The 25,052-nt window shown below is 43.7% G+C and overlaps 1 protein-coding gene across 1 annotated transcript; it reads right to left on the reverse strand.

Moving 5' to 3' along the window:
- Nucleotides 1-14,027: 14,027 nt before the first annotated feature.
- On the reverse strand, nucleotides 14,028-17,236 carry CCN2 (cellular communication network factor 2). Its single transcript, XM_041423915.1, has 5 exons — nucleotides 16,809-17,236; nucleotides 16,485-16,701; nucleotides 16,102-16,353; nucleotides 15,664-15,875; nucleotides 14,028-15,342 (listed from the first exon to the last, which is right to left on the reverse strand). The coding sequence occupies exons 1-5, from the start codon at nucleotides 17,190-17,192 to the stop codon at nucleotides 15,046-15,048; spliced, it is 1,362 nt and encodes a 453-aa protein (XP_041279849.1). The 5' UTR covers nucleotides 17,193-17,236; the 3' UTR covers nucleotides 14,028-15,045.
- Between the last annotated feature and the right edge of the window lie 7,816 nt (nucleotides 17,237-25,052).

Here is a 25,052-nt window from a genome sequence, read left to right on the forward strand (position 1 = left end):
TTTTTACAACTGGTACTGTCTCCTGAATACAAATAGGTATGTTGACATCTTAAGGTGATGCCAGTTTCCATTAAGAGGCAGGGCCAGCATCATAGCTCCTGGATAAAAATGGAACCAGTGTGTCTTCAAGCATGTGACTTCTGGTTTGACCTTTGATTTTGGAATGGAGAGCAGTTGTGAAAGCTATTCTGGTCATCAAGACAGGGCAGGAGCGAAGTGGGGTTTGGGATGTGTCTTTGCCAGAAATTGACAAGTCAAATTGACAGTGAAGAGAGTTATTATCATTTAATGTTAGTGTAAATATTTCTGCTGATTTAATTTCTTCTTTGGTTTTTAAAGACATTTGTAATGGTGGTGTCAGAACATATGAATAAATGCTGGTGCTAGTCCTGGCGTCCTGTGGCTAGTGCTACCCCAGGATGACAGATACTGATAGGTTGTCTTTTTGAAGCCTGATGGGACCCAAGGAGCATCCTACAGTCACCAGCAAATTCCGTTCAGAAAAACTTGACAACTTCATTTGCCTGGATGTAAAATGTTTTTTGTTTCAGCTGGGTATGATATCAGAGCTTGTCCTGGTTCCATCCAGGACAGGGTTAATTTTTGCAGTAGCCAGGAGAGGCATGGCCAGGGCCATGAGGTTATTCCATAGCACCTCACAGCAGGCACAGGGGCTGGGAGGGAGGTTGGCTTCCTTCCTGCCAGCTGGTGGTGGGGAGCACTCATCTGCGGAATCTCTGGCCTGTCTTCTGCAGTCTGTTGCTAATATTGTTGTTACTGATTGCTTTCTTATCTCGTTGTTTCCAGCAAATTGTTCTTATCTCAACCTGCGATCTTTACCTTTTGTGTCTCTAATTCTCATCTCATCCTGCTGCAGGGATGATGGGAGAGGGGAGGGAATCGGGGAATGCGCGAGCAGCATGTGGTTTGGAGTGTTTCAGTAGGAACACTAAATTGGGGAATACCATTCCTAAACCATGACAGAGTTCCACTAAGCATTTTCAGTAGGTAAAGCTGAAAGGTGACATGTGACATGGGTGTCAGTATTACTCAATGTAACTGCTTCTTTGCTGTGTAGTGTGGCCTTCTTTCAAGTGAAAAAGGCAGAGGAAGAACAGACTTCAGCTCACTGGTCTGGATGTGCCTAGAAGTGAAATGTGTCACAAGACAAGTAGAGTTGTGCATTGACAGGTCTTTAGGTAGTGCAGACCTTGTATTACTGATTGATACTGTCAGTAACTGAGAGGTAATTTGCTTGACTAATATTTTGGAGTTTCTTGCTCTTGTTTACCTCAGGACCTACCATGTTTAAAGAAAATAAACCAATATCTAACTGTTGGTATTTCAGACAGGACTGTTCTTGTAAATCTCTTCTCAACGCATCCCAAATACACTAAACCACTGTGTCCAGCCTAGTGCACAACAGCTGTCTGCTAAAAGCACCTGCCAGCGGCTGCCCTGTGTCATCCGATGAGTGGGTGGCCTGGGCTCCTGCCTTTCCTTAGTCTGAGCAGATTCAAAGTACAAAATTATCCCTTTAAATACAAGGTTATAAACCATACTCAGCAAGTTGGAAGGAGCTACCCATCTGCTGCATGGGAAGGCACCCACTTTTCCAGGAAAATGAGATTCATGCAGACCAGAAATCAGAAAGAAATATAAAAGGAAGCCTCAATCTGTGACTCTGTGGTTAGGACACTAATCTAAGAGGCTAAGATCTCTTTTCTGACCTCTGTTTTTTCAAAGTCTGCTGCAAAGCTCAAGCTTGTTGCTGAGAAGGTACCTGTACCAGAAGGAGTTGCCCAAGGTACCATTCCAGAGTGGACGCTCAGGAATAAGAGCACCGTGAGGAACTTCTAGTGCTGCAGGGTCACAGGGCAGCTGCTGTAACACTCTGTGCCCACAGCAGCACCACTAATGAGCTTGGGAAACCAGCCCAGGGCTCATGGTGAGCTCTATATTCAGCACTTTTACTGCTGGGCTGTGGTAAACTGTTTTTGCTCTTCTGAGGAGTTCAGGGGCAGAGTCAATAAGAGTCCAGCAACTTATTCAAGCACAAGTTTCCAAATCTTTGTGTTTGTTTGCCAGCAGCAGCAACATCTCCTACTTTCCCTCGCATACCTTGCAGCAATGTCTGGGAGGTGTTGGAGCACCATGCTGAGGTGGCTTGTGTACCATGAGTGGTACGTCTACCATAGCTCAGGAACCTCTATATTACAGGAAACCAGTCCAGGTCTGGCATCCTGTGACTCAGACTCCCTGGAAAGGAGTCCTTTGCTGAACCACTGTGAGTCACCACACCAAGCTTGAGCCTCAGGAAAGGCTGCTATGGAGACCATGGACAAACTTGGAATAATTATGGAAGCCTGGAAACAGATTTTAGAGGATACCATTGCAAATTATTGAATTCCTCCTTAGCCACAACATGTGTCAAATTTATGTTGCCATTTACTGCATGTTTAGTTCTCCCTATTTTTAATTTACTGAAATGAAACAAATACAGTGAGATGAAAGAGTTTCGAGTCACCCCAAAACTCCAGACTGGTCTACTGATCAGAAGACAGCAGAATTGCCTTTTGGTCATATCCATAAGGCACATAGGCATGGCTGACAGTCATAGAATCAGAATAATTCTGATTGGATAAGACCTCTAATGTCATAGAGTCCAACCATTAACCCAGCACTGCCAAGTCCACCATGAAACCATGTCACTAAGTGCCACATCCACACATCTCCTAAATTCTTCCAAAGACAGTAACCACTTCTCTGAGCAGCCTATTCTGGTGCTTCGCAAACATTTTGGTGAGGAAATATTTCTAATACCCAAAAACTCACCTGGTGCAACTTCAAGCTGTTTTACTCTCAGTATTTCACTTGTTACCTGGGGGAAAGGCTGACCCCCACCTGTCTACACCCTCCTTTCAGGCAGTTGTAGAGAGTGATAAGGTCACCCCTGAGCCTTCTTTTCTCCAGGTTAAACAACCTCAGCTCACTCAGCCACTCCTCATAGGACTTGTGTTCCAAACCCTTCACCAGCTTAGTTATCCTTCTCTAAACTCACTCTTGCGTCTCAGTGTCTTTCTTGTAGTGAGTGGCCCAGAACTGAGCACAGTAGTAGTCCATGAATACACCAGTTTTGAGCACAGGGGAGACAATTCCTGCCCTGGTCCTTCCGGCCACACTATGGCTGATAGGGGCCAGGGTGCCATCAGACTTCTTGGCCACCTGGGCACAGCTGGCTCATGTTCAGCTGCTGTTCACCAGCACCCCCAGGTGCTTTCCATCAGGCATCTTCCCAGGCACCCTGCCCTAAACCTGAAGGGTTACATGGGGCTGCTGTGCCAGATTCAGTGCTTCATTTTATTGTTATTTGCCTTGGCCCATCAATCCAGCCTGTTCAGATTCCTCTGCAGAGCCTTCCTGTCCCTACAGCAGATTGACATTCCCACCTAACTTGGTGTCATCTGTGAACTGATGAGGATGCACTTGATCCCCTCATGCAAGTTATCAGTGAAGATGTTAAACAGAATGGTCCCACTACTGAGTCTTGGGGAGCACCACTCATGACCAGCCACCAACTGGATGTCAATCCATTGACCACCACTCTGGACTCAGCCATCCACACACCTACCCACCCAAGCCATGAGCAGCCAGGTTTTCTGGGTGAATGCTGTGGGAAATGGTGTCAAAGGCTTTACTAAAGTCTAGGTAAACAACACCCACAGACTTTCACAAAAGGAGCTTGGTCAAGCAAGGATCTGCCTTTTTTAAGCCCGTGCTGATTGGGATGATCCCTTGGTTGTCTTGTACATGTCGTGATTGCATTCATGATGATCTGCTTCACGACCTTCCCTGGAACTAAGGTCAGGCTGATGGGCATGTAGTTCCCCAGATCTCCTTCCAGCCCTTTTTGCAGGTGTGTGTCAGGTTTGTTAACTTCCATCTAGTTGTTATGAGTTGGCATTTGTGGCACTCTGGCAAAGCCATGCTTTAACACCAGCCTCAGTCTGAAACTTGACAGAGAATTTCTTTATGTCTCTGCTGGAGGCCTTGCCTTTGCCATCCTGCATCTGTGCCAGAGCTTTGAATTTCTCTGTGGCAGAAAGCATGCTGCTTGAGGGTGATGAGTTAATTTTTAAATCTTGTGGCTTAGCTTCTAAGTCTTCTGCTGGCTGCAGAAGATGGCACACTCTACTATAAAAAAATAATTATGCTCTTTGTCACAGTCCTGTAACTAGGTCTAAAGCTGTATTTAGGCCCCTTACATGGAGAAGGAAGTGATGTAAGGAATTGATTCTGGTGTTCAAAATAAATTGTTTATGGACTTATAGATACATTATACTTTGAATGAGTAGTGAACACAGATGCATTTGCCGGTGATATCTGGCCCTCTTCTGGCCTGATCTGGAATAACTGGGAAATGATCTGTTAATGCTCAGTGTGATTTTCTAAGGAAACATGGCCCCAGGACAGTAGAAATCCAGGCAAACCACCTGAAAATAATGGGCTTTCCTAGGCTCCTTATGAGGTACTTTCCATTCTTGTAATTAGCTAACACAACTAGTAGAATTTTTAGAGATGTGAGCATGGGGAAGCTTGAATTACTAAGGTGCAAAGAATCAAAATTCTGCAGAAGAAGGTTGTGCTATCATTTCCCATCACCAAGGAAGTTTTTACTTTCATATTACTCTATATCCTGTTTATGGAACATGCCAGTGGAACTTTCTTGCACAAGTGAGCTAAAATCACTTAAATTTCGTGTTTCCATCTCCCACTGCTAGCTTCAACAGAGCAGAAGTGCAATGTGACTCTGTATCAACCATTTAATTGCTTAATCTGAATTGTTCTTGTGAGTTCTTGCAGAAATGGATTTCGTCTTGGAGATTACATATTATGAGCCAGGTCGTCCACAGCTTTCAAAAACCCCAAACCAACCAAAACAAAGCCAAAAAATAACAACAAAAAAACAACCAACAAAAAAACCCAAGAGGACTAAAGCATGACCTCAGACTCCCAGCCCCCATATGCTGCAAGCTCAGAACATATTGATGTCCTTTCAGATTCAGCACTAGGTTTTATGTAGCTCCTTGATGCGTAGCTTCCTTAAATACAGAAATATGGACATTCCTGCAACATCCACAATGAGTCCTTCACAATGGTAATTTGCCAAAGGATAATCCATACCAAAATAAAGCTTCCGAAAAATGAATAATTTTGTTATGAAAAACATGGTGGTGAAACTGAAGTATTACACAAAAAACCCCTACATGCAAGAAAAAGCCATGTGGCATTTAATATCAAAGTCCACAAAAATTACAGAGCTGTAGTTATTTCAGCAAGAATGCAAGTACTCCATTACCTAAAGTGCATCAAAAAAGGCAATGTTATGTGTTGTAGGGAATAGGTCTATCAACAAGAACAAGCCCACAGCTTCCTTAAAGAGAAAAAGCAACAGGTAGTTACGGGATGTAACTCTTGGTAGGGATTTAGAAGCTGAAGAAATGGGTCAGTTAGGAACAGGCTGATGGTGAGCACAAAGCTGGGCTATCTACGAGACTGTCTCCTTTCCAAGGCAGGGGGTGACACTAGGAGACTGAAGAGATTTTTCTGACATCTGCCTGACTGAGTGGTACTGATACCTCAAGGCTTCTGCGTCCTGTGCTGGGCCTGAGATTCACTGAGCGTTTACAGTCAGGTTAGTTGAAAAAAGCATTGAAAAAAGTCTGAAGAAGACCACTTGTAAAAGGTTTTTCACCTGGGGAAGATGATCTGAGGATATGTGTCTCTAAAAAGCCTCGGTTCTCTGCTCATGCAGATGAGGTGCTGAGTGCTGTTAAGGAGCAGAGTAAGGCAAGTAAATCTCAGGTGAATCTCTGGTTCTGAGTGACTAAGAATGGCCAGTCCATCAATGCTACTATTGAATAAACTTGTTATTCACGTGAGTTGTAGAAAACATATTAACTTCTGAAGGAAGATTATGGGCCTTACAAACATACACATATCTCACCACGTTTTTGAGTCTCAGTAGTGTAGCAGTGCATGTATCAGACCCTGCTCCACAATTCTGTTGGGCACTTGACAGCTGCAGAAGACACAATCCAGACAAAACGGCACTTCAGCCCTCTGGCCCATTTGTATGTCCAAATCCATTTCACATTAGTGGGTCTCAAGTAGGGAGCTGGATCAAAGTTTTTTTACAATAGGTTTGGGTTAGATTCAGAGCATCAGAGTCAAATACCTATTTAGCAGAAAAATCTGCACAAAATGGATGTGATTCATTGTCTATGCATGTTGAAGAAGTCAGGAGGGAATTTTTCCCTTTCAACAATTTAACTCAAAAGCTTTTTGTAACATAATTAGTCATCTGGAAAAAAGGAGATGTAATTACATAAGATAATTTTATCGTTCTCTGACAGATACCCAAAGCCTACATATGAATCTGTATCTGCCTAAGGAGGAGAAGCAAGTTCTGCTCATCCTAAAACTTGAACCTTGGAGTGTTGATTAGTTTTTTAGAAGCATGCAAGATAAAAAGGAAGACAATTAAAACATACTCTGCTTTAATATCCTCTTTAATAAATAAACCCCTCTTTCTGTGTATTTTTCCAGGTACCTGCTGGTGAAAACTATTGTGATGTATTGTGACATATTATAGTGATTTGTTCCTTCAGCGTGGGTGCCACGCACTTTGGGGATTTCATTTTCTATATTTTCAATATAGATAACAATGCTGCAATGATATCTAAGTAAAGCAAGGTGCTTGGGCGGAACTGTGTAGCTGTTACTTTAATTCCCTTTGAGAAAAATAAAAAAGATTTCCTGTACTTCCAGCAAGTCTATGTTTACATCATCCCTCGTAACAAAATAGCACGAATTGTTTCAAGTGAGTAATCTAATGCCTTCCACCAAAAAGAGCAGGAGCCTGTTTAGCTTCATTCGTACGGAGGCAGAGGCTGTACCCGGAGCAGAAGGCGGCTGCCGAGCTGCCACGCGGTGTCAGTGTGATGCAGAGAAAGAGCCCGGTCCCCTTCCTGTGGTCCGGCGTGAAGTCTGGCAGAGCTCTGTGCCAAACGGGACCTGGCACTGTGTTTGTAGTAATTCGGTGTTTCGGGAGTTGACAGTCTGATAGCGGCTCACGTGGGGTATTAAGTGCTAGCTGGGACAAACATGGAATATATTGCTGCACTTTCTACCCTATCTATAGCAGCATCATCTAGCAGAGATTATATGCTCCAAAGTGGCCTCATCAATGAAACCACTTTTATCTAAATGAATTCATGAAATAAAATGACAGACCAACTTTTGCCTCCTCCTTGTTTTGGAAAAGCTAGACAGACAAAATACAGGTGCCAGTGTTTCTTCATTTTCTGTCTAAAGGACAGGATGTTTTTGTGCAATCCTACTAGCCCACAACTTGTTCTGGTATGGATGTACAGAGCAAAAAAAATATTCAAAGACTGGTTTAATGAAGTCTAATAAATAATCTTAGAGAGAATCTTAGGCATAACTGTAAACTATTTGGAAGAGGATCCTGCTGCCTCTCACAATCAGAAGTAACCATACAGCACAAAGAGATTTTATCAGCCTTTTGGTTGTTTGTCTCAGATTTGTATTGAGAAGGCCATTGTATTGTCTGTGTGTAGTTGTTAACAAATATACATATTGTTTCTAATAAATTGTTTTATGATAAGGTCTGTGGAGAATGCCAGGCAGAAGCCAAAGAAAACATTACATAAATAGCTTCTAATTTGCTTTTCAACTGAATAAAATTAAAGTGCTTGTAAGGACAGAAGAGTCTTGTTTCATTTCTGCATGTAGAAAGTCCACTATTTTTTCACACAAAACCCAAGTTTTTACCCAGATAACCCTGACACTCTTAGACTGTTTGTACTTACAAGATTTGCCATGCTCATTATATTCTTGCAGAAGTCAGAAAAGCCAGAACTAAAAATGCCCATCGAATACAGTTATCCGAAGGATAACAAAAGCACACTCACATCTGTAGAGCAGAATATTGCATAAGGTGACACATTTATATTATAACTGCATCTTCATGAGAATAGCTAGATGATGCAGGCAGCTACAATGGGGATGTCTGCGTCTGTAAGTGCTTGTGTGTGTGTAAGGTTAAACCTCACAGAATATCCTTACTCCAGGTGTTTTCCATGTTGACTAGCTCTAAGTGAGGCACCCTCTTCTGAAGTGGGATAGCATTGCCAATTCTTCTCTAACAGTATTTCCTGGTGTCTGTAATCAAATGACTGTAAACTAAAATGGCACTTTCTAGAGTGCTCTTTAGTACTCCTGTGAATCATAAGGATAAACAAAAATGCTGTACCTTTAGCACAGCAAGAAAAACCAAATGTTGCTTTCCCTTGAAATACTGATCCCAGGTGACTTCTCACAGGCATTAGCCATGCTGGGACAGGCGTTAGCCATATCACAGAATCACAGGATCACTAGGTTGGAAGAGACCTTCAAGATCAGCAAATCCAACCCATGCCCTAACCAAATAAACCACGGCACCAAGTGCTACATCCAGTCTTTTTTTTAAACACATCCAGGGATGGTGACTCCACCACATCCCCAGGCACATCATTCCAGTACTTTATCACCCTTTGCATGAAAAACTTTTTCCTAATATCCAACCTATATTTCCTTTGACACAGCTTGAGACTGTGTCCTCTGGTTCTGTCAGTTGCTGCCATGGCCCCACCTGACTACAACTAACCCTTCAGGAAGTTGTAGAGAGTGATAAAGTTGCCTCTGAGTCTCCTTTTCTCCAGGATAAACACCCCCAGCTCCCTCAGCCATTCCTCATAGGGCTTGCTAGGATCCATTCAAGATCACTGGCTGGGGCATATTCTTATATATGCAGTTCTTTCCAAAGTGACTACATAGTGGCTATGGAGCTGTGGCTGGAAGAATCAATGGAAGAAAAGAAATATTTCATTTATATGTCATCATATGAAAATCCTTTGAGTCACAGATGAAGAGAAACCTCAGTTGAGCGCATTCCCCCAGATGGGTAACTACAGCTGAGAGGCTAACGGGGAAATCCACTGAAAGGCACTCCTGGCAATTCCCAAGGTAAGATGAGCTGACTTTCTTCATTAATTCCCAACATATTAGATTTCTGAATTTTGATTAACTTACTGATCTTGGACTTTTTAACCTCACAGCAAGCTTAGAATTAGAGCAGCATGTATAAATGGAAAAGGCCAAATATGACTTCATACTTATTTCCATTGCTCTGTTAATTAAAAAAGCATACTTAACACCATATCACACAGTGTATTAAGATTATATCAAGTACTTCCCACATGTTATATTGTCTAAAGTTTGAATAGTATTTCAGATCTAATTTGAATCCTTGTCCTTCTCTTTCATTTACCAGATACACTGGCTTATCACTTCCCTTGTAGGTTGTACTAGGTTGTAATTTTAGCTGTTTACAGAACACTATTTTGTGCAGTTTGTGCTCCTGAAAGTGCTTATTGCCCAGCAAATGCCACAGGATCCAGCCTGTGTCCTCCTAGGAGCCCTCCAAGGCACACAGTCCCTAACTGTGACACACACAGAGTCCTAAAATTGTACAGCCTTAGGATTTTGGGTCACAGGTGGTCCAAGCCAGTCTGACTGCAGTTATGTTGTTAACTAGGCTGACTGGAGTCCTGAAAACTAGCTGAAAAGCTGGTTCTTAGCATTCAGCTCAGGAGCAGGAAAACATATTTTGTAGCTGCTGAAAGCTGCTAAATACCTGCTTTTAATAGGTCTAATTTAAACCAACAAACATTTATTTGGATTGCGCATTTCTTTCAGTGGCTCAATTAATGGGGCTGAGTAATGAATGGAGGCACCACTGGATTGTATTAGCACTGCAGTACTGTGTTAGCAGCCTTTTGGTCCTGCTCAGGAGGCTGTAATATACTTTGTTCCTTACAACATAAACACCATTATACTCCTACCAGGGTTGAATTTACTCAACATTAGGCAAATGCATATAGTCCTGCAATTGGCACAACCCCAATAACAGAGGAATGCTGCCACAATATGCAACCAGATGTTTCAGGGTGGGACATTTCAGAATGGGCCCACGTTCACTACTCTGGGGATGTGGGCTTGGACTAGCACAGAGAAGAGCTGAAAAAGCCAGGGCAAGCACTAAGGACTGCAAACAGTTGTTCTCTGATGCAGCAGCAACCCTGAATCGTGCAGTGGAGATGGGACCTTAGTCATGCTTCTAAACTCTGTTCAAACACTTAATGTGTTGAAGGCTTTAGTACAGTTTGGGAACAGGTTCCTTGAAGAAATTCCTGGTATTTCCTGGTTCCAGGCAGGCTGAAAAACACTGTGAGAATGTAGTGGCTTTTGGTATGTCCATTTATGGACATGAATCAAAGGAACTGCAGGGAGGAAAAAAAGTGGAAAATGAGAGGAAAAATAAGTTAACTGAACTACTTCCTCTCTCGGATTCTTCTTGGGTTTTGGGCAAAGCCTTACAGTGGTATTTCTTCCCAACTTCTCCTTGCTAACTACTTCCATATGTAGGCATAGTATAACACCAGTTAAAGCCATATTTAAGCACTGTTTTTAAAGAACTTGGGTTTTTGGTGGTAGGATACAAAGTCAGAATGGTTGAATTACTGTATATTCAGGTAAGAATATTACTGTTCCTTTTTATATTTAATGTCCTTTTCAGTATAATGAAATTAGAGCTTTCTTCAAGTGCGAGGTCTGAAAAAGCTATGCTACATGAGAAAAATACAAATGATCTAGTAAAGAATATGCTATTTCTAGTGGTGTCCAAAAGTCAGTTTTCTCAGCTAAGTCCCCGTCTTTGTGAGACAAACAACTGGATACTGTTCAAAGACTTATTTGTTCCTGTGTGGTTGCAGATCATTAAAAGTGGCTCATTCTTGAAGACTTTTTTAACTAGTGTCTTTTGGATGTGTCTTAGCTCTGAGGAATCTGACAAATTTCCATCTGGAGAGTAGAGCCTATTTCATATGAAAGGGCTATAATCCCTGTCTGTTGTTCACATCTGTATTGTGTTAGAAAGCTAAGCTGCAAATCCATGCAAAAGTGTTGTGGTACAAAAATCTGTAATACGATGGTTTAGAACTATTTCAAAGTATTTGATACTCTTGTCTCCAGCCACCTTGAATTTCTGTTTAATATTTATTTGAATACCTTTTATCAAATTAGTATTGACTTTACAGTGATTCTTTACCAACTGTATTATTAATATAGCTGGAGATCCATTTAAAGGAGGTAGTAAATAGAATGAATATGCTTTCATATATGAATAAAATATTTTTAAAGTACAGTAGCAAACTTGCTCAATAGGATTTTCTGAGGATGCAAACAACCAAAAGCAGATTTCCAAAATAAGGTATTTTGAAAGCAACATGAACCAGTGTTCTCTCCCATGTAAGTGACTTTGGACTTTTGAACTCAGGTTTTTATTCTTCCATCTATGCATCTTAGGCACAAAGAATGAAATCAGGAAACTTCTTTACGGTTGAAAGGCCCACATTGTAGCCATCATTTAAGATGCCATAAATTCCACACAAGGGCTCCTTTTTCCTGGGATGCCTTTGAAAGAAAGCCTTACAAACAGTATGATGCCTACCTATAGCTCTAGGAGACCTTAAAACAAAATATTTAAATTTCTTTACCTTCAGAGATAAAACCTTCAGAGGTCTAACACCAGTGAAATGGTGTAAAACCTATGCTTCTGTCAGAAGACTACACATGTTCCTGGAGAAAGGAGTTCAAATCATTATAATGCATACCTGAGATTTATGATCCTTGATATGCTCAGGGCAGAGCAACAACTTGCTTAACAGATTTGCATATGTAGCGTATTCCCTTATTTTAATTCCCAGTGGCGACAACAAACCGCTATCAAAATATTCTGACAGGCCTCTTCCGTGCTCTGCTGGCCTGTGAAACAGTGCAATAATGTTTCAGATTGCAGGCAAGGCAGTTTCATCATCACATAACCTGGGAAAGGACAGGAAGTGGTCCTGGGCTGCTTTGGGGGAACCCCATTGCAGGTGTCTTTCAGACAGCCCTTCCACAACCAGAGCCCTGCTGTTGCTCTCTGACCCTCCAGCCTTGTTTGCCAGGCACAGCTGGACGACAGTGCCAGGGGAAGCCACAGCGCTGTGTGGATTAGGTGCTGGAGATACAGCCCACACTGCAGAGAGCTGGGAGCAGAACATGAGTGAATTTCGTGGTCATGAGGCTCATGGGAATAATGGTATTAGGAAATGTCATTCATTATAATATCTGATAGTAGCTGATAAAATACTGCAGAGCAGAGCTGCTCATCAACACGCTTTAGCAGTGCCATAAGAACCCCATTTCTCACAGGAATTAATCCAACCTGCCAGGTACATTGTGCTTCTTTCTGTTTTGCTGATCCTGAGAGCTTCTATAGCAATGGTTATGAATGAAGTCCACATACATCCTGTCCTTTCTGGAACTAGAAATGAGAGTTTTCTTGTTATTTGGGGGTGGAGCCACAGTAGTGGTCAGGCAACCAGTCCTCTGTGCTGTACTAATGTTTGAAGCGTTTCCAGGTTGAGCTGAATGGCTGCACAATATTCATAATCTGAAAAAAAACATAGAGAAAAAAATGCTGGAGAGTCTCAGGGAACACAAGAGCCAGAGGCTACCCAAAAGTATTTCGTATGGGACGTAGAAAGCCACTTCCTCATGCCAGGAGAATTCCTTTTATTTTTCAGAGGAAGGGAAAATGCTTCTATGCCCTTGAGCAAAGCCTGGTGAAGCCATTGGCAAGACTCCCATTGACTTCCCATTAGTTTAGGGCTCTGTTGTTCATCATTAGTCAAAGCTGGTGTTACACTGATCTGCTGCTAATGCTAGCTGAAATCAATGGGATTGGAAGGTGCTCAGGAAGGATGGACATTTTTATAAGCTAACACTCTTTCAGCACCAGGAAATTCCAGATTGAACTTGTTTGCCTGAAAAGGATTCTTGTTGGAGAGCGTGTTTTTTTCTCAAAACAAGAACTAATGCTTCTAGTACAAAGGTTAATTTTGAATTCAAAGAATCTCCTTGTCTTAATAAAGGGACAAAAAAAGTCTGTTATTAATGTAGGTCCCAGCACAGGACTGAAGCTTTTCTTTCAGCTTTAGGCAGATGAGGGAATTGACTCACAACTGTCCTTACAAATAGTTCTTGCTTATCTAAGAAGGTTTGGACCATTATCAAAATGTGTAGCTGTTACAATACTTCTCATCCGTGGCCCTGCAGGAGTTTGAACCCATGGAGACACTTTACACAGAACTGTCACATGTAATGGTTTGGCCTTGTCAGCAAGCAGGAAGATAATCTGTGTAATTGCCACCAGAGTTCAGTGCTCTACCATACCACACTTAGGTGTTAATTCAAGTAAAGCTACATCTAAATTAGCCCTACACCACATGAAGGTTAAATCCGACGTTTTTTAGAGGCCCCGTCCAACCTGTCGTATTCTGTGTTTTTTATGATGCAACTCATTAGCTATTCCATGAGAATTGCACCAAATTTTGGGCTTCTGGATTTGAGTCTAGAACCACTTCAATGCTTTTAGTAATTGAAAATATTTTCCTTGCCTTAGTTGAAAACAAATCTTAACCAGTGGAACACCTCAATGAAATTAAGCATGTAGTGTGGTGTATTACAGCAGCAGTTGAATACTATTGTGACAGCTGGCTCCCTTCAAACTACATGTGATGCATGGGGAGACCTGCTGCACATTCTAATGCCATACTGGGCTTGGCAAAGCAAGCCTGGCCCTTCCCTCCATTCTAAATTCAGAAGAGTAACAAACTACAGTTGGTTCACTACTAGCAGAATAAGTAAATCTTTAGCTTATCCCTAAGTGTATGTGCTTCTGGAGAAAGAACCCACCACACATTTCTTGATTTTCATCTAGTGCAAAGGCAACCCCTTTAGAAACATGAAAAGGAATAGTGGAGACTAAAGGTAAATGAAATACCAAGCCATTTATATAAAAAATATAAATACTTTATTTTCAACTAAAAAGGTGCAAACATGTAACTTTTGGTCACACTTCTCAACAAATAAACTGTCCAAAAAGAGCCATAGTCAAAGAAAGAAACAAATGCTCAAGTGGAAAGACTGATGAACAACAGAACAGCCATTTCTCTTAAAGCCACTTGTCTTATGAAGTAGTAAGTAAACATATTTTGCCAGACAAATGCTTTGTAACATTACAGGCACCTCAACTTCATCTTGACCTCAACTCACCATTTGGCCATATCGGAACAATTTCCACTAGAGTATCTATTTCATGCTTTGAATGCATTGTCAAACAAGCTTTAAATCTTACCTATCTTGTTCCAAAAAAGAAGGCTATCATTGAACTTTCAAAGCATTAAACAAAAGCACAAAACTTTAAATTAATTTAGATAACTGTACAAATATATATACACACAGTATTTACAATATTCATAAAAAGTAGCTTGTTACAGGTAAATTAACTGCCACAAGCTGTCCAGTCTAATTGACATGATTCGGATTCTTGCTGGCCAAGCCATCTGAATCAGAGTGTCAGAGCTGAAACATTACTGTCCTGACTAACAGAACACCTTCTACTTAGCACTTTGCTGGGTGTTTGCATTCCAGCTGTTGCTGTCTCTAAGCCAGCGCCAGCAAACATGCTAATGGTCTCTTCTCAATTGCACTACTAGATGAAGCACGCTGTACCACATTAAGGGAACATTTGCTTGAATATGCTTTTCCTGCCTGTTTCCCTTAACCCCATCACACCACCTCAGGTGCAACATGTTCTGAAGCTGTGTCTTGCTGTGGTCCCACTGTCCATTTTACGTTCTTCTTCAAATCACCATTTGGGGTCAGTAGAAAAATTGTCTTAAGTCACATGAAGCAGTTTGTTGAAATTAAAAAAAAAAACTGATTTAAATACCTTGTGCTATTGAATCATGTTTACAAAATGAGATGCAAATCAGTTCAAGTTGAGAATGTACTTAGCGTCTCCTTCTGGCTTTATGCCATGTCTCCATACATCTTTCTGTAGTACAGAGACTCAAAGATGTCATTGTCTCCAGGGCAGTTGTAGTGGCACGCGCAGGTCTTGATGAACATCATTTTCCTTTTCATGATCTCCCCATCAGGGCACTTGAACTCCACAGGGAGGGTGGCTGTTCTGTGGGGTGTGCAGCAGCGCCCGTCAGTGCAAACACCACAGAACTTAGCTCTGTAGGTCTTCACGCTGGTGCAGCCAGACAGCTCAAACTTGACAGGCTTGGAGATTTTGGGGGTGCGAATGCACTTTTTGCCTTTCTGTTAGGACAGAAGTCAATACCAGATGTTTAGAAGGTAGGCTTTCACAAAGCACATTAAGCTTGCAAGTTACTGAGCAGACATGCTAATCCTTACTATATTATCATTAGGCAAGATTGTCTTATATAGTGCCATAACACAGCATGAGAGAAAACTAAGGACATTTAATTGTAAATAGTGATCACCACTAGGGTAAAACTCAAATTTCAAAGCAAACCACTTGAAACTGACTACCTGTCAGCACTGCATTTTTGGTCACTGCCCTTTTGCTAGTGGATGGAAGCAACCCAGTGCAGCATACATAAAGATAATGGTATTTACCTTGATGTTCTCCTCCAGGTCTGCTTCACAAGGTCTGACCATGCAGAGTCTACTCTGTTTCTCCAGTCTGCAGAAGGCATTATCATTGGTGACCCTGGTAGAGATACCCATGCCACAGGTCTTGGAGCAAGCACTCCATTCCGTGGTCTGTACCAGGCAGTTGGCACGCATCATTGTTGGGTCTGGACCGTAAGTGTCTTCCAGTCTGTAAGCTGCAGGAGACAGAAAACCAAAATGAGACCACTGCCTGACCTCAGCCCTCTAAACGCTCCTTCCTTTCCCTGAGAAATTCAGGCAGTTGCACTAATCTGTGGGGTGATTCCACTAACTGCAGCACTCCAGCCTCTGCCCTGTGTCCACCTAGTCCACTGCCTTCAGCCTCCATCATGCAGGGTGCCCCCTCCCCCGGCTGCCATCTGCAGAGAGCCCCCCACTCACCGGCAAGTGCAGGTCCCACGGCAGTCTGCTCTTTGGCCTCATCGCAGACCCACTCCTCGCAGCACTTTCCAGGGAGCTTCACCCGGCGCGGGTAGGGGCAGTCGGGGCTGGGCAGGCGGACGTCCATGCTGCAGAGGGGCACGCAGCCCACGGCGCCGTCCAGGCAGGTGCACTGGTACTTGCAGCTGCTCTGGAAGGACTCTCCGCTCCGGTACACCATGCCGCTGAACACGCACGGGGCGCCGTCCCGAGCTGCGAGGGGCAGGAGGCAGAGCGTGAGTCGGGCGGGTGGGAGTCTCGGAGGTTCCCACTTTGCTCGCTCCCTGCCCGGCAGGACCCTGTTCCCCTTCCCGCGGCAGGCGGCAGCCCCGGCCCCCACTCACCGGTGCAGACGCCGATTCTGCGGTTGGCGGGGGAGCCGAAATCGCAGAAGAGCCCCTTGTGATGGTCGCAGGGGTCGCGCTCGGTGCAGAGCTCGCCCAGCTGCTTGGCGCACACGCGGCAGCAGCCGCAGCCGTCGAGCACCAGGGAGACGCCGGCGGGGCAGGTGGGACTGGCTCCGCACTGGCACTGCCCGCTGCACTCCTGGCCCTGAGCCTCCTGCAAGTGCCGGGGGGGACAGAGAGAGGGGGGGGGGGGCGTCAGAGCCGCCGCCGGGACCGCCCGGACGGGGCAGGCGCGGCGGCGCCGCGGGCGGCAGCACTTACCGGGCTGAGGAGAGCGAGCAGCAGGGCGAGGGCGAACGTGTTGGGGACCATCCTGCAGCGGTCAGCGGCTTGTGGGTGACGAGGCGGCGGCGTTGGGCAGACGGGCGGCGAGGGGAGCCGAGGTAAACCGAGAGCTTCTCGCAGGGCGGATCTCCTCGGCGGCGCGGACGGGGCTGCGGCGGGCCGTGGGCGCTGTGCCGGAGGGTAGCTGCTGCCGGCTGTTGTTGGGCTCCGCTCTCCTCCGCTCCGCTCCGTCCGAGTGCGGCGGGAGAGTGGCTGTGTGACTGCCGAGTGCCGCGACGGACGCCCCTTTATAGGCGGCGGCGGCGCGGCCTCGCCAATGGGCTGAATGGGGCCGCGGACAAACAGCGACATTCCGCGCATTCCTGCGCGCCGCGCCGCGCCGCCCGCCCCGCCCCGCGCCGCCGCCGCCGCCCCGGAGCGGCCCTGACCCCTGACTCCCGCATTCCTCCGGCTGCGCGCCCCCAGCGCACACTCTCACCCCCCCATCACGGTTTTTTATTTTTCGTCCTGATGCGTTTTAAATGTGAGTCCCCGTCGCTGCCAGCGCTCCCGGCCGCCCCCCCGCTCCCGGCAGCGCGTTATTTCGAGGCGAGCGGCGGGTCCGGTGGGAAGGGGCGGCGGGGCGGTTGCCAGGGGCGTTCGGGGGAATCCGCTATTTCCCTTCCCCTGTGCTCCCCGCTCGTCCCTCGTCCCTCCCCCGGGCACAGAGGATCGGGGGTGGCGCGGGGTACCCGGTGTCCGGCGGCGAACGGTCCGGGCACTTTGGTACCACCGAAAAAAGGTATAATTACACTACCGGGTATAAATTGACTCTGTGTACCACTGAATCATACTGAATATTTGTAATGTGTTCCTTCCCTAATAGATGCTCTCTATGAATAGAGAGAGTGCCTATTTACTCTGAAATACTTGGCACAGTGAGTGGAGTCTGAAGCATGGAAGAAGTGGCTATTATTTTCCCACTGCCTGTGTGCAGCTGTCATTTCTGAGCAACACGTTCCTCGCACATCCCTGCTTCCAACCTTCCTGATGGTCCGCCCCAGGATTACAACAAGAAGAGAATGGCATGCCACTTCATTCAGCCAAAACCTTAACACTGTGGTTTGTATTTGACTGAACCCAGGACGTAAGCATTGTGGCTTGTATTAAGTCATTGCAGATAACTGCTGTGATTATTGTTTTTTTTTTCTTTTTTTAACTGGGAGGATGGCTCTTCCCCCGCCTCCTGTGTATGATTTGAATATTCAGTGATGTCATGTTGTTTGACCTTCTCTTTAATGCAAGGAATGCCAGTGTTTTGGCTTTTGACCTGTGGAAGTATGTTAGTGTTTAGTAAGAGAGACTGGCTTAATGCATTGCAATAAGCAATCTAAAATCTTGTAGTACCTTAAGAGATCTCATCTTTTGTGTGCAGGCTTTCCCCTACTGCCATTCTCCCTTGCTCCCCACTTCTTTCTATGCCACCATATCTAGGTATACTTCCATGCTATGGTGCTATGATAATAAAACAAGATTCATGAGGGGAAAAGAAGGTCTTCTATGGGCCTTCTTTTCCTCAGTTGGACCATTGTGCTGTAAAACTGCTGCTTATATTCTGCCAGCATTGTACTGCATCTGGTAAAGTCATTTGGATGTCATTTCTTCTACTTGAAATTCTCCATTAGAAGAAAAGAGATTGTCTTTGAAAGAAAAAATGAACCCCAGAGGAACAGTTATGGTAAATAATATATGTTCCCAAAACCATGAGGGCTCCTAAAATCTGTATTTACTTGAAGGACTCCAGTGGCCTCAGTGCTGGGTAAATAGTATGTGTACCAAACTATGTATGACATGCACACCAAAATGCAAATGTAACCAGGTAAACAGAATGCCTTTTTTAAATGCCTAAATATGGTAGAAGATCAGAGAGAGAGAGAGAGGCTCTAGACATGTTTTATAACTTTCCATGTAAGAGGTTTTTTTCAGAGATACAATTTTATTAAACAAAACCTAAGAATCTCACTGACAGAAAAAGTATGTTTAAAAGTAACAAACTACCAGAAAGCCAGGAAATCCAAAATTAAAGGATAAATCTGTCCTCCCACTGCAGGCCAAGTACAGCAAGCCCCATACACTTGCTGCCCTGAGAAAAAGGGCTTGAATAGTTGCTTGAATTCAGAACTAATTCTGGTCTTGCACCACTGTGGATCAGGCATTAGCCCACTAAATTACAAGTTATATCAGCACATGCAGGTAGGCAAGAATCAGAGTCCACAGGAGTGCCTTTTGGTCATCTTGGTTTCTATGTTGTTAGATGTGTCTAACAATGGGTACTTCATTGGTGCGTGTGTATCTACGCACAGAGGCAAAGGGAACTTGAAAGCAAAGGCGGTTCTTGCAGACTCCAATCTGTCTTCAGATTATCCTTTCTGATGACAACCACAGAATGCTCAAGGTTGGAACAGACCTTCAAGATCATTTTGTCCAGCCATCAATGTCACCCCACCATAATCACCCCTAAACAGTATCCCCGGATGCCACATCCAGGTGCCTCTTGAGTATGCTACAGGTTGGACAAGTACGTCTTGGCTTTGATGCATAAAATGGTTAAAATGCACTAATTTTGACTTCCATGCAGGTGTTTATACAGCACATGCTTTTAAGATAGTATATTTTTTCTGCTGAAACTAGGAATTCACTACACCAGCCTTGTAGACTTGTTTACACAGCTATATACGGTATGTGTGTGTCTACATCAGCTTCAGTTGGTGAAGTCTTGTAAAATGTACAGGTGTGGATTGCTACATTCCTCTCTTGTGTTTTTCCTTCTTTATTTTTTTTTCCTGCTTCCCCCCAAAAAGTCACTTGATCAGGTATCAGACATAGTGAAAACCTGGCAAGACTACAGGAAAGTGGCTAGACTTGGAGTGTTTGTGTACTTAAAGAAAGAATCTTGCACATTTTCAACTTTCAGTCACAGATATTTTTTTATAAGAGCAATTGGAGGTCTGAGCCAGCCCTCAAAGCGGAAATCAAAAGCTCCCAGAGAAACATACCCAAGGAATGTGAATCTGATCCAACAACCATACGCAATGCACATACAGTACTGTCAGTCTTATAGGAAGTCTTCCCATATATGGACATCTGGACCCTGAGCTGTTTATCATCACCATGGGCTTGTAGCTGGCCTCAGACATTTCTGGCTTCCCTCAGGTTTAGTGTGCCAATTAGTTCCTTTCCCAAAATGCTCACCAGGATATTTCTTTAAAATTGTAATAAATATATCTCAGAGTTCTGAGAGGTCTGGTTAAAGTTACGTTAGTAGGCTTTTGCTTAAAATGCAGATTCCAAGAAAGACTTGCTCTGCTAGCTCAGGAATAGACACAGAATAAAAATAATGAAATTTATTCCATCATGAATGTGGTTGCCTGGTATTTCTCTTTCTTAGAAGTCATCTGGTAGCTTATTCTATGTATCTGGAGGCATGGAAAGGGCTCTGAAGTAGACCACTTGCTGAACTTCTACTCATCCTTTTCTGGGCAGATGTGTGATCTCATGAATCAGCAAAGGCAAAGAAAAGACCACATTTCCCAGGATCTGTCAAGCAACTTATCCATGTTGTGCAATTTGTACTGCTTGGTTAGAGTGGTACAAAGCCTTTCACCTTGTAGACATGACAATTTATGTCAGCTAATCTTACTAACGAGAGCCATTAGCTCTTCTCCAGAGTGAACCAGAATTAGAAGGCAGGGAAGGGCACTGGATGGCATAGGCTTATGGACATGTTTGCTGCTGAAATGGTGGACCTAGTCCAAATTCCTCCAGATACTGGTTCAGATTCCTCCAGATACTGGTTCAGATTCTCCGCTAGCATCAGTTGGGTAGTTCATTAAATGCACAGTTGGCCATCAGAATATTGGGATTTGAAAAGTCCAAGTCCATTGGGCTAAAGCAAAATCATCAGGTGCAGTTCCCATTAGCAGACCTGAGTTTTGTTGCTTTCAGTAATGTTATTCTTTACGTGTTAACATGCAAATATTTTGTTACTTCTAGAGTCCTGAGAATGCTGCTTTAAGCACTTGGCTTTATTCTTAAAAAGTAACTGGAGTTTTTGTGAATGTGTGTGGTCTTAAACTGGCAAAGTGATTACTGGAAGTAATCTAAATGGGTATTCAAAGGACATGTAAAACTATTCGTACGAAAGTGAGATTATGAGTACTGTGAAGCTAAATGTCCTTTGCCTACTGAGTCTCAGGTTCAGTTTGTCTTATTTTATTCTGAAAAATTTGCCACAGATCTGGTCTTAGAAGCAGTGTAGGAGCAGCATTCACTACTTCTGTAAGGAGGCTGGCTGTGTCCTGGGTTTTTCTGGGGAAGCATAGAGTCCTTCCATGGCTCTCAAAGGTGAGTAAGGAGGGAGAGGCTTTCAGTTGTTTGTTTCTCAGATTTGGCTGAGGTTTGCAACCTCTTGCTGTAGTAAGTCAACTAGTGTAGGGCTGCAGTGGGTCACTGACCACTCCTTTGACAATTGTCCCATAAATGGTTAACAATTCATAAAAAGTTACTGTTGCTGGCTGGAGAGGAAATGTGGCCAGGGATTGACTCAGAACACACACCAGAAATCCTTTTGAGATTCTCAGAGGAACCACGTGGAAAACAGCTGGATGAACACTTCCTCCCACTCTGTCATAGATTATGTGGGCAGGAAAGAATCAGATCTGCTTAGTCTACAATGTGTGTCATCTTGTTTTCAGTTTTTCTGCCTATTTCTTTCAGGAGCTGTTAGTGTAAGTTTTGAGGGTTTGTGGGGTTTTTTTTCCCCAAGCTGAGACACCAGTGTGTAATTAATATTTGACCAAATTAAGGACATTCATCAACAAATGAAGTTTTCTTTGCCATAAACTATGGGATCTCTTAATTTATATTGTAGCTGCTGTGGAGTAGAGGCCTGGGGAGAATCCTGTGGGATACATTTTCCATGCTGTCTGATAGGATAGGGTCAATACTTTTACATGTGTGGGTGACAGCATGGTTTCTTTGGGGATAAATGAAAAGAGAGAAATGTCTCCCCCATTTTTGATACAAGTTTAATTCACTGACCTTGCTGTAGTGGGCTTTTCTGTTTACACAGTCCTTCCAGAGGAAGTGGAGGAGTTGGCTTATTATATAGGTCTGTGATGTGTCTTGAGGACTTCATATGCATACTGCATCAGCTGACCTGCAAAAGAACATAATGTCCTCGATGCATTGGCACCAAATTCTAGAGATTCTATGATTTTTCAGGAAAAAATAATAGAATTTGATCTATGTTCCCCATGGTTCAGCTGCCAGCTTGGCTGTCTGTTTTTTCAGCAAGTGATATGTAGTATGTGACCTGTGTAAATACATCTGTACAAGTGACGCAGACAGGGAAACTGGGATGTAACCAACAACAGCCAAGGTGGCTTCCTTGTTGACCCATGGATGTGTGTGAAATTTAGCAATTACTGGGCCAGGTCTGAAAAACATCTTAGACTGCTGATCCCTCTGGTGTTGGTGGGAAATTCTCTGTCAGACCATTTTTCACATGGAGATGAGAAAAGCAGATACTCCAAGAAATGTGCATTGTTACGGAAGTGGGGACATGTTTAAAATATTTTTATTTCCTGCAGGAACTAATTGAGGAAACCTAGTTGTTTTAAACATCAGTGGTCTCAGGTCCAGTGTTTACAACCATGTTGCTACAGATGTCTTATTGGTGAGTGGCTTTTAAGTAATAAGCATGATGTTATAAAAGTGGTAGAACTCTCACTAACAGCACGTGTTCCTGAGCATATTACTCCATTTATAACCCTTTTATTAAAGGGTTTTAAATAGAAATCAAGGTTAGGTTTTACTGTATGGTGTTTGTTTTGACCATTTTGGACAATGGGGTTTTTGTGAAGATTAAGCCTAAGAAGTTATTTGTGGTACATTTCTTGTGAGGAAGTTATCCATGATGGATCTTGTGGAAAAGTCTAACCTTAATAGCATGGTAGATGTGTATAATTATTTGAGATTCAATTATGACATGGGATGAAAAGACAGTTCATCAACTGCCTGTTTGTATTGCCTGAGCTTTGCAAGGTATTTGAAAAACTTACATCTGTCCTAATAGTGTTCCCGTGTGAGTTACAAACTTTGTAATAAAAATTTCAGGTGAGTTTTAAAAACTTGTATGAACTAGCTTTTCTCCTTCTGTCACTCACAAGATACAAAGGGTTAATTTTTAAATTCCCTGGGAACAGTTTTCTCTCAAATTCAGTGATAACTCACCTAGGCCTTCACATATCTTTATCTTTCTTGATAAATGGCTTGCAAAGAGTGACGGTGGAGTGCATGACTTGGGAAGTGCACTTTCTATTTCTTTTTTGCCATCAAGCTGCCACAGGGGGGAGTAGAAGTTTGGAAAGGACTGTGCTTCCCAAAAAGTCACCGAGGCAAGTTCTGTATTTGTGTGTACCCTGGCCAGTCTCTCACGGGGAGAAAAGCAGGGGCAAAAGAGGAGTGGGTGTTCTAGGAATGAAAAGATTGGTTGGAGAAAGGAGCTGGAGGGTTTCTGCAGCTGGAACAAGCTGAATGGTTCACTGCTTTGCAAAACCACGCTGTTTTTCTTATTCATTCCTAACAGCTTTTCTGTCCAGATGTAAGGAGAATGTGACTGAATTGTTTTCCTGCCTCAGGAGGGAAGATGACATGTGGGAGTTGTAAAGCACTTGCAAAATCCCTGCCTGTCTGACAAAAGGCTTTTCCCACATTAGTGCTATTGGCTAATGAAGAAAAAATGCTAGGCAGAGGCAAGGCAGAGGACACAGTGAGGAAAAGTTTTGCTAACTTGATAGAAAAGGGTTGTTTTTGTGGGACTGTTAGTGTTGGTGGAATCCACGCTGTCTGCTTCACGATGAGTAACTGGACTCTGTGGGTCCTAGGCAGGCAGGACGCGTTCCTCACGCCTTGGCCCTGGCTGTGAGGTCACTCTCTCGTCCCTTGTGTGACCACAACTTCTCTTGCAAGGCACAGTCTGAAGCAGCAGCGTGGCTGTCTGCCACCATCCTGCCCTGCCACTGGGTTTGGTACAGTTCTGCAGAGGAGGCATGTGGACAGAGATGGGGCTGTAAGAGCGGGAGTTGAAGGAGTGGGCTCAGATTTTGAAGTAGTGTAATATAACAAGAGGGTGGAAAAGGGATTTATCCCTCCTGTTAGTTTCCCACCCATGTGCCGTATTTGAGCATGTCCCCAGAGAAAAGCAGCCAAGGTCCTGAGTGGGAAAGGCTAAACAGGGCTGAAGAGAAAGGTGTACGAATGTGTTTGTGTGGGAAGGGTTGCGGTGGAGTGGGGTGGAATGGAGGAAGTGGAGAAATCGGTGTGTGAGGAGAGTGGTGTAGGTGAGCCAGCCAAGGATGAGGTGGGCTTGGCAGCTTCCTTCCCACGGCCTTCACAGCATTTCACCACCAAGAAACTGTGCCCAGGTCCGTTCAGCCATGGGAAAACTCCTTTGCCAGAAGAAGAGAGAGGTGTCTGCGGCAAAGTCTGGGTGCTCCTCTTCTCCACACCTTTGGTAGCCAGTCCCGGCTTTCTGTTGCCCTGCTGCACTCAGGAACAAGCTGCATTGAGGTGCATGGTGGAGACACCACAAGTTTCTCAATTTTTGGGTCTGCGTTAGGGAGTTTTATCACTGGACAACCTAGTCAACACTTTTTGGGAAAGAATGAAATATTTTTTAGGAACTTGTTAGTGATCAGGAAAACAACTGAAAGGAGTGAATCAGGCACATTTTCTAAGTCCTCAAGATCTGATTGCACAGATCTGTAATGAGGTAGAGTAAGGGAGAAATAAGGAAGAATTAAAGGAGAAACACATTTATGCTTCTGTAACCTATCACGAGAAATAACAATAACCCTGGCTAAATGTTTTATTTTAGAATGCAGAGGAGAATATGGCAGGTAAGGCTTTGCTTTTGGTTTTAATGGTGAAAATTGATTGGGAAGACTGGAAAGGAAAACCATTCTTCAGGTAACATTTTTTATTTTGCATTTTGTATATCTGCAATTCCTGGACTTTTGAAGTATCATCAAAAGGAGCCCTGGCAAAATCCACATTTTTTATGTTTAGCACATTTATAAATTCAGTGCTTGCTCCACAACCTTGTCCTTAACAGACACAAAAAAGAGAGAATTATTGGTCCAATTTCCAAATAACACATAAGGAATTTGTTTATGCTTT

This window comes from Onychostruthus taczanowskii, unplaced genomic scaffold (genome assembly GCF_017590055.1).
Source record: "Onychostruthus taczanowskii isolate IOZ18803 unplaced genomic scaffold, ASM1759005v1 scaffold8, whole genome shotgun sequence".
Taxonomy (NCBI): domain Eukaryota; kingdom Metazoa; phylum Chordata; class Aves; order Passeriformes; family Passeridae; genus Onychostruthus; species Onychostruthus taczanowskii.

Coding starts and splice junctions, on each gene's coding strand:
- CCN2 (XM_041423915.1), bottom strand. CDS start 17,192: ATGCGCGGAATGTCGCTGTTTGTCCGCGGCCCCATTCAGCCCATTGGC. Junction 16,702..16,808: donor TGCTCGCTCTCCTCAGCCCG/GTAAGTGCTGCC, acceptor CGGCACTTGCAG/GAGGCTCAGGGCCAGGAGTG. Junction 16,354..16,484: donor CAGAATCGGCGTCTGCACCG/GTGAGTGGGGGC, acceptor TGCCCCTCGCAG/CTCGGGACGGCGCCCCGTGC.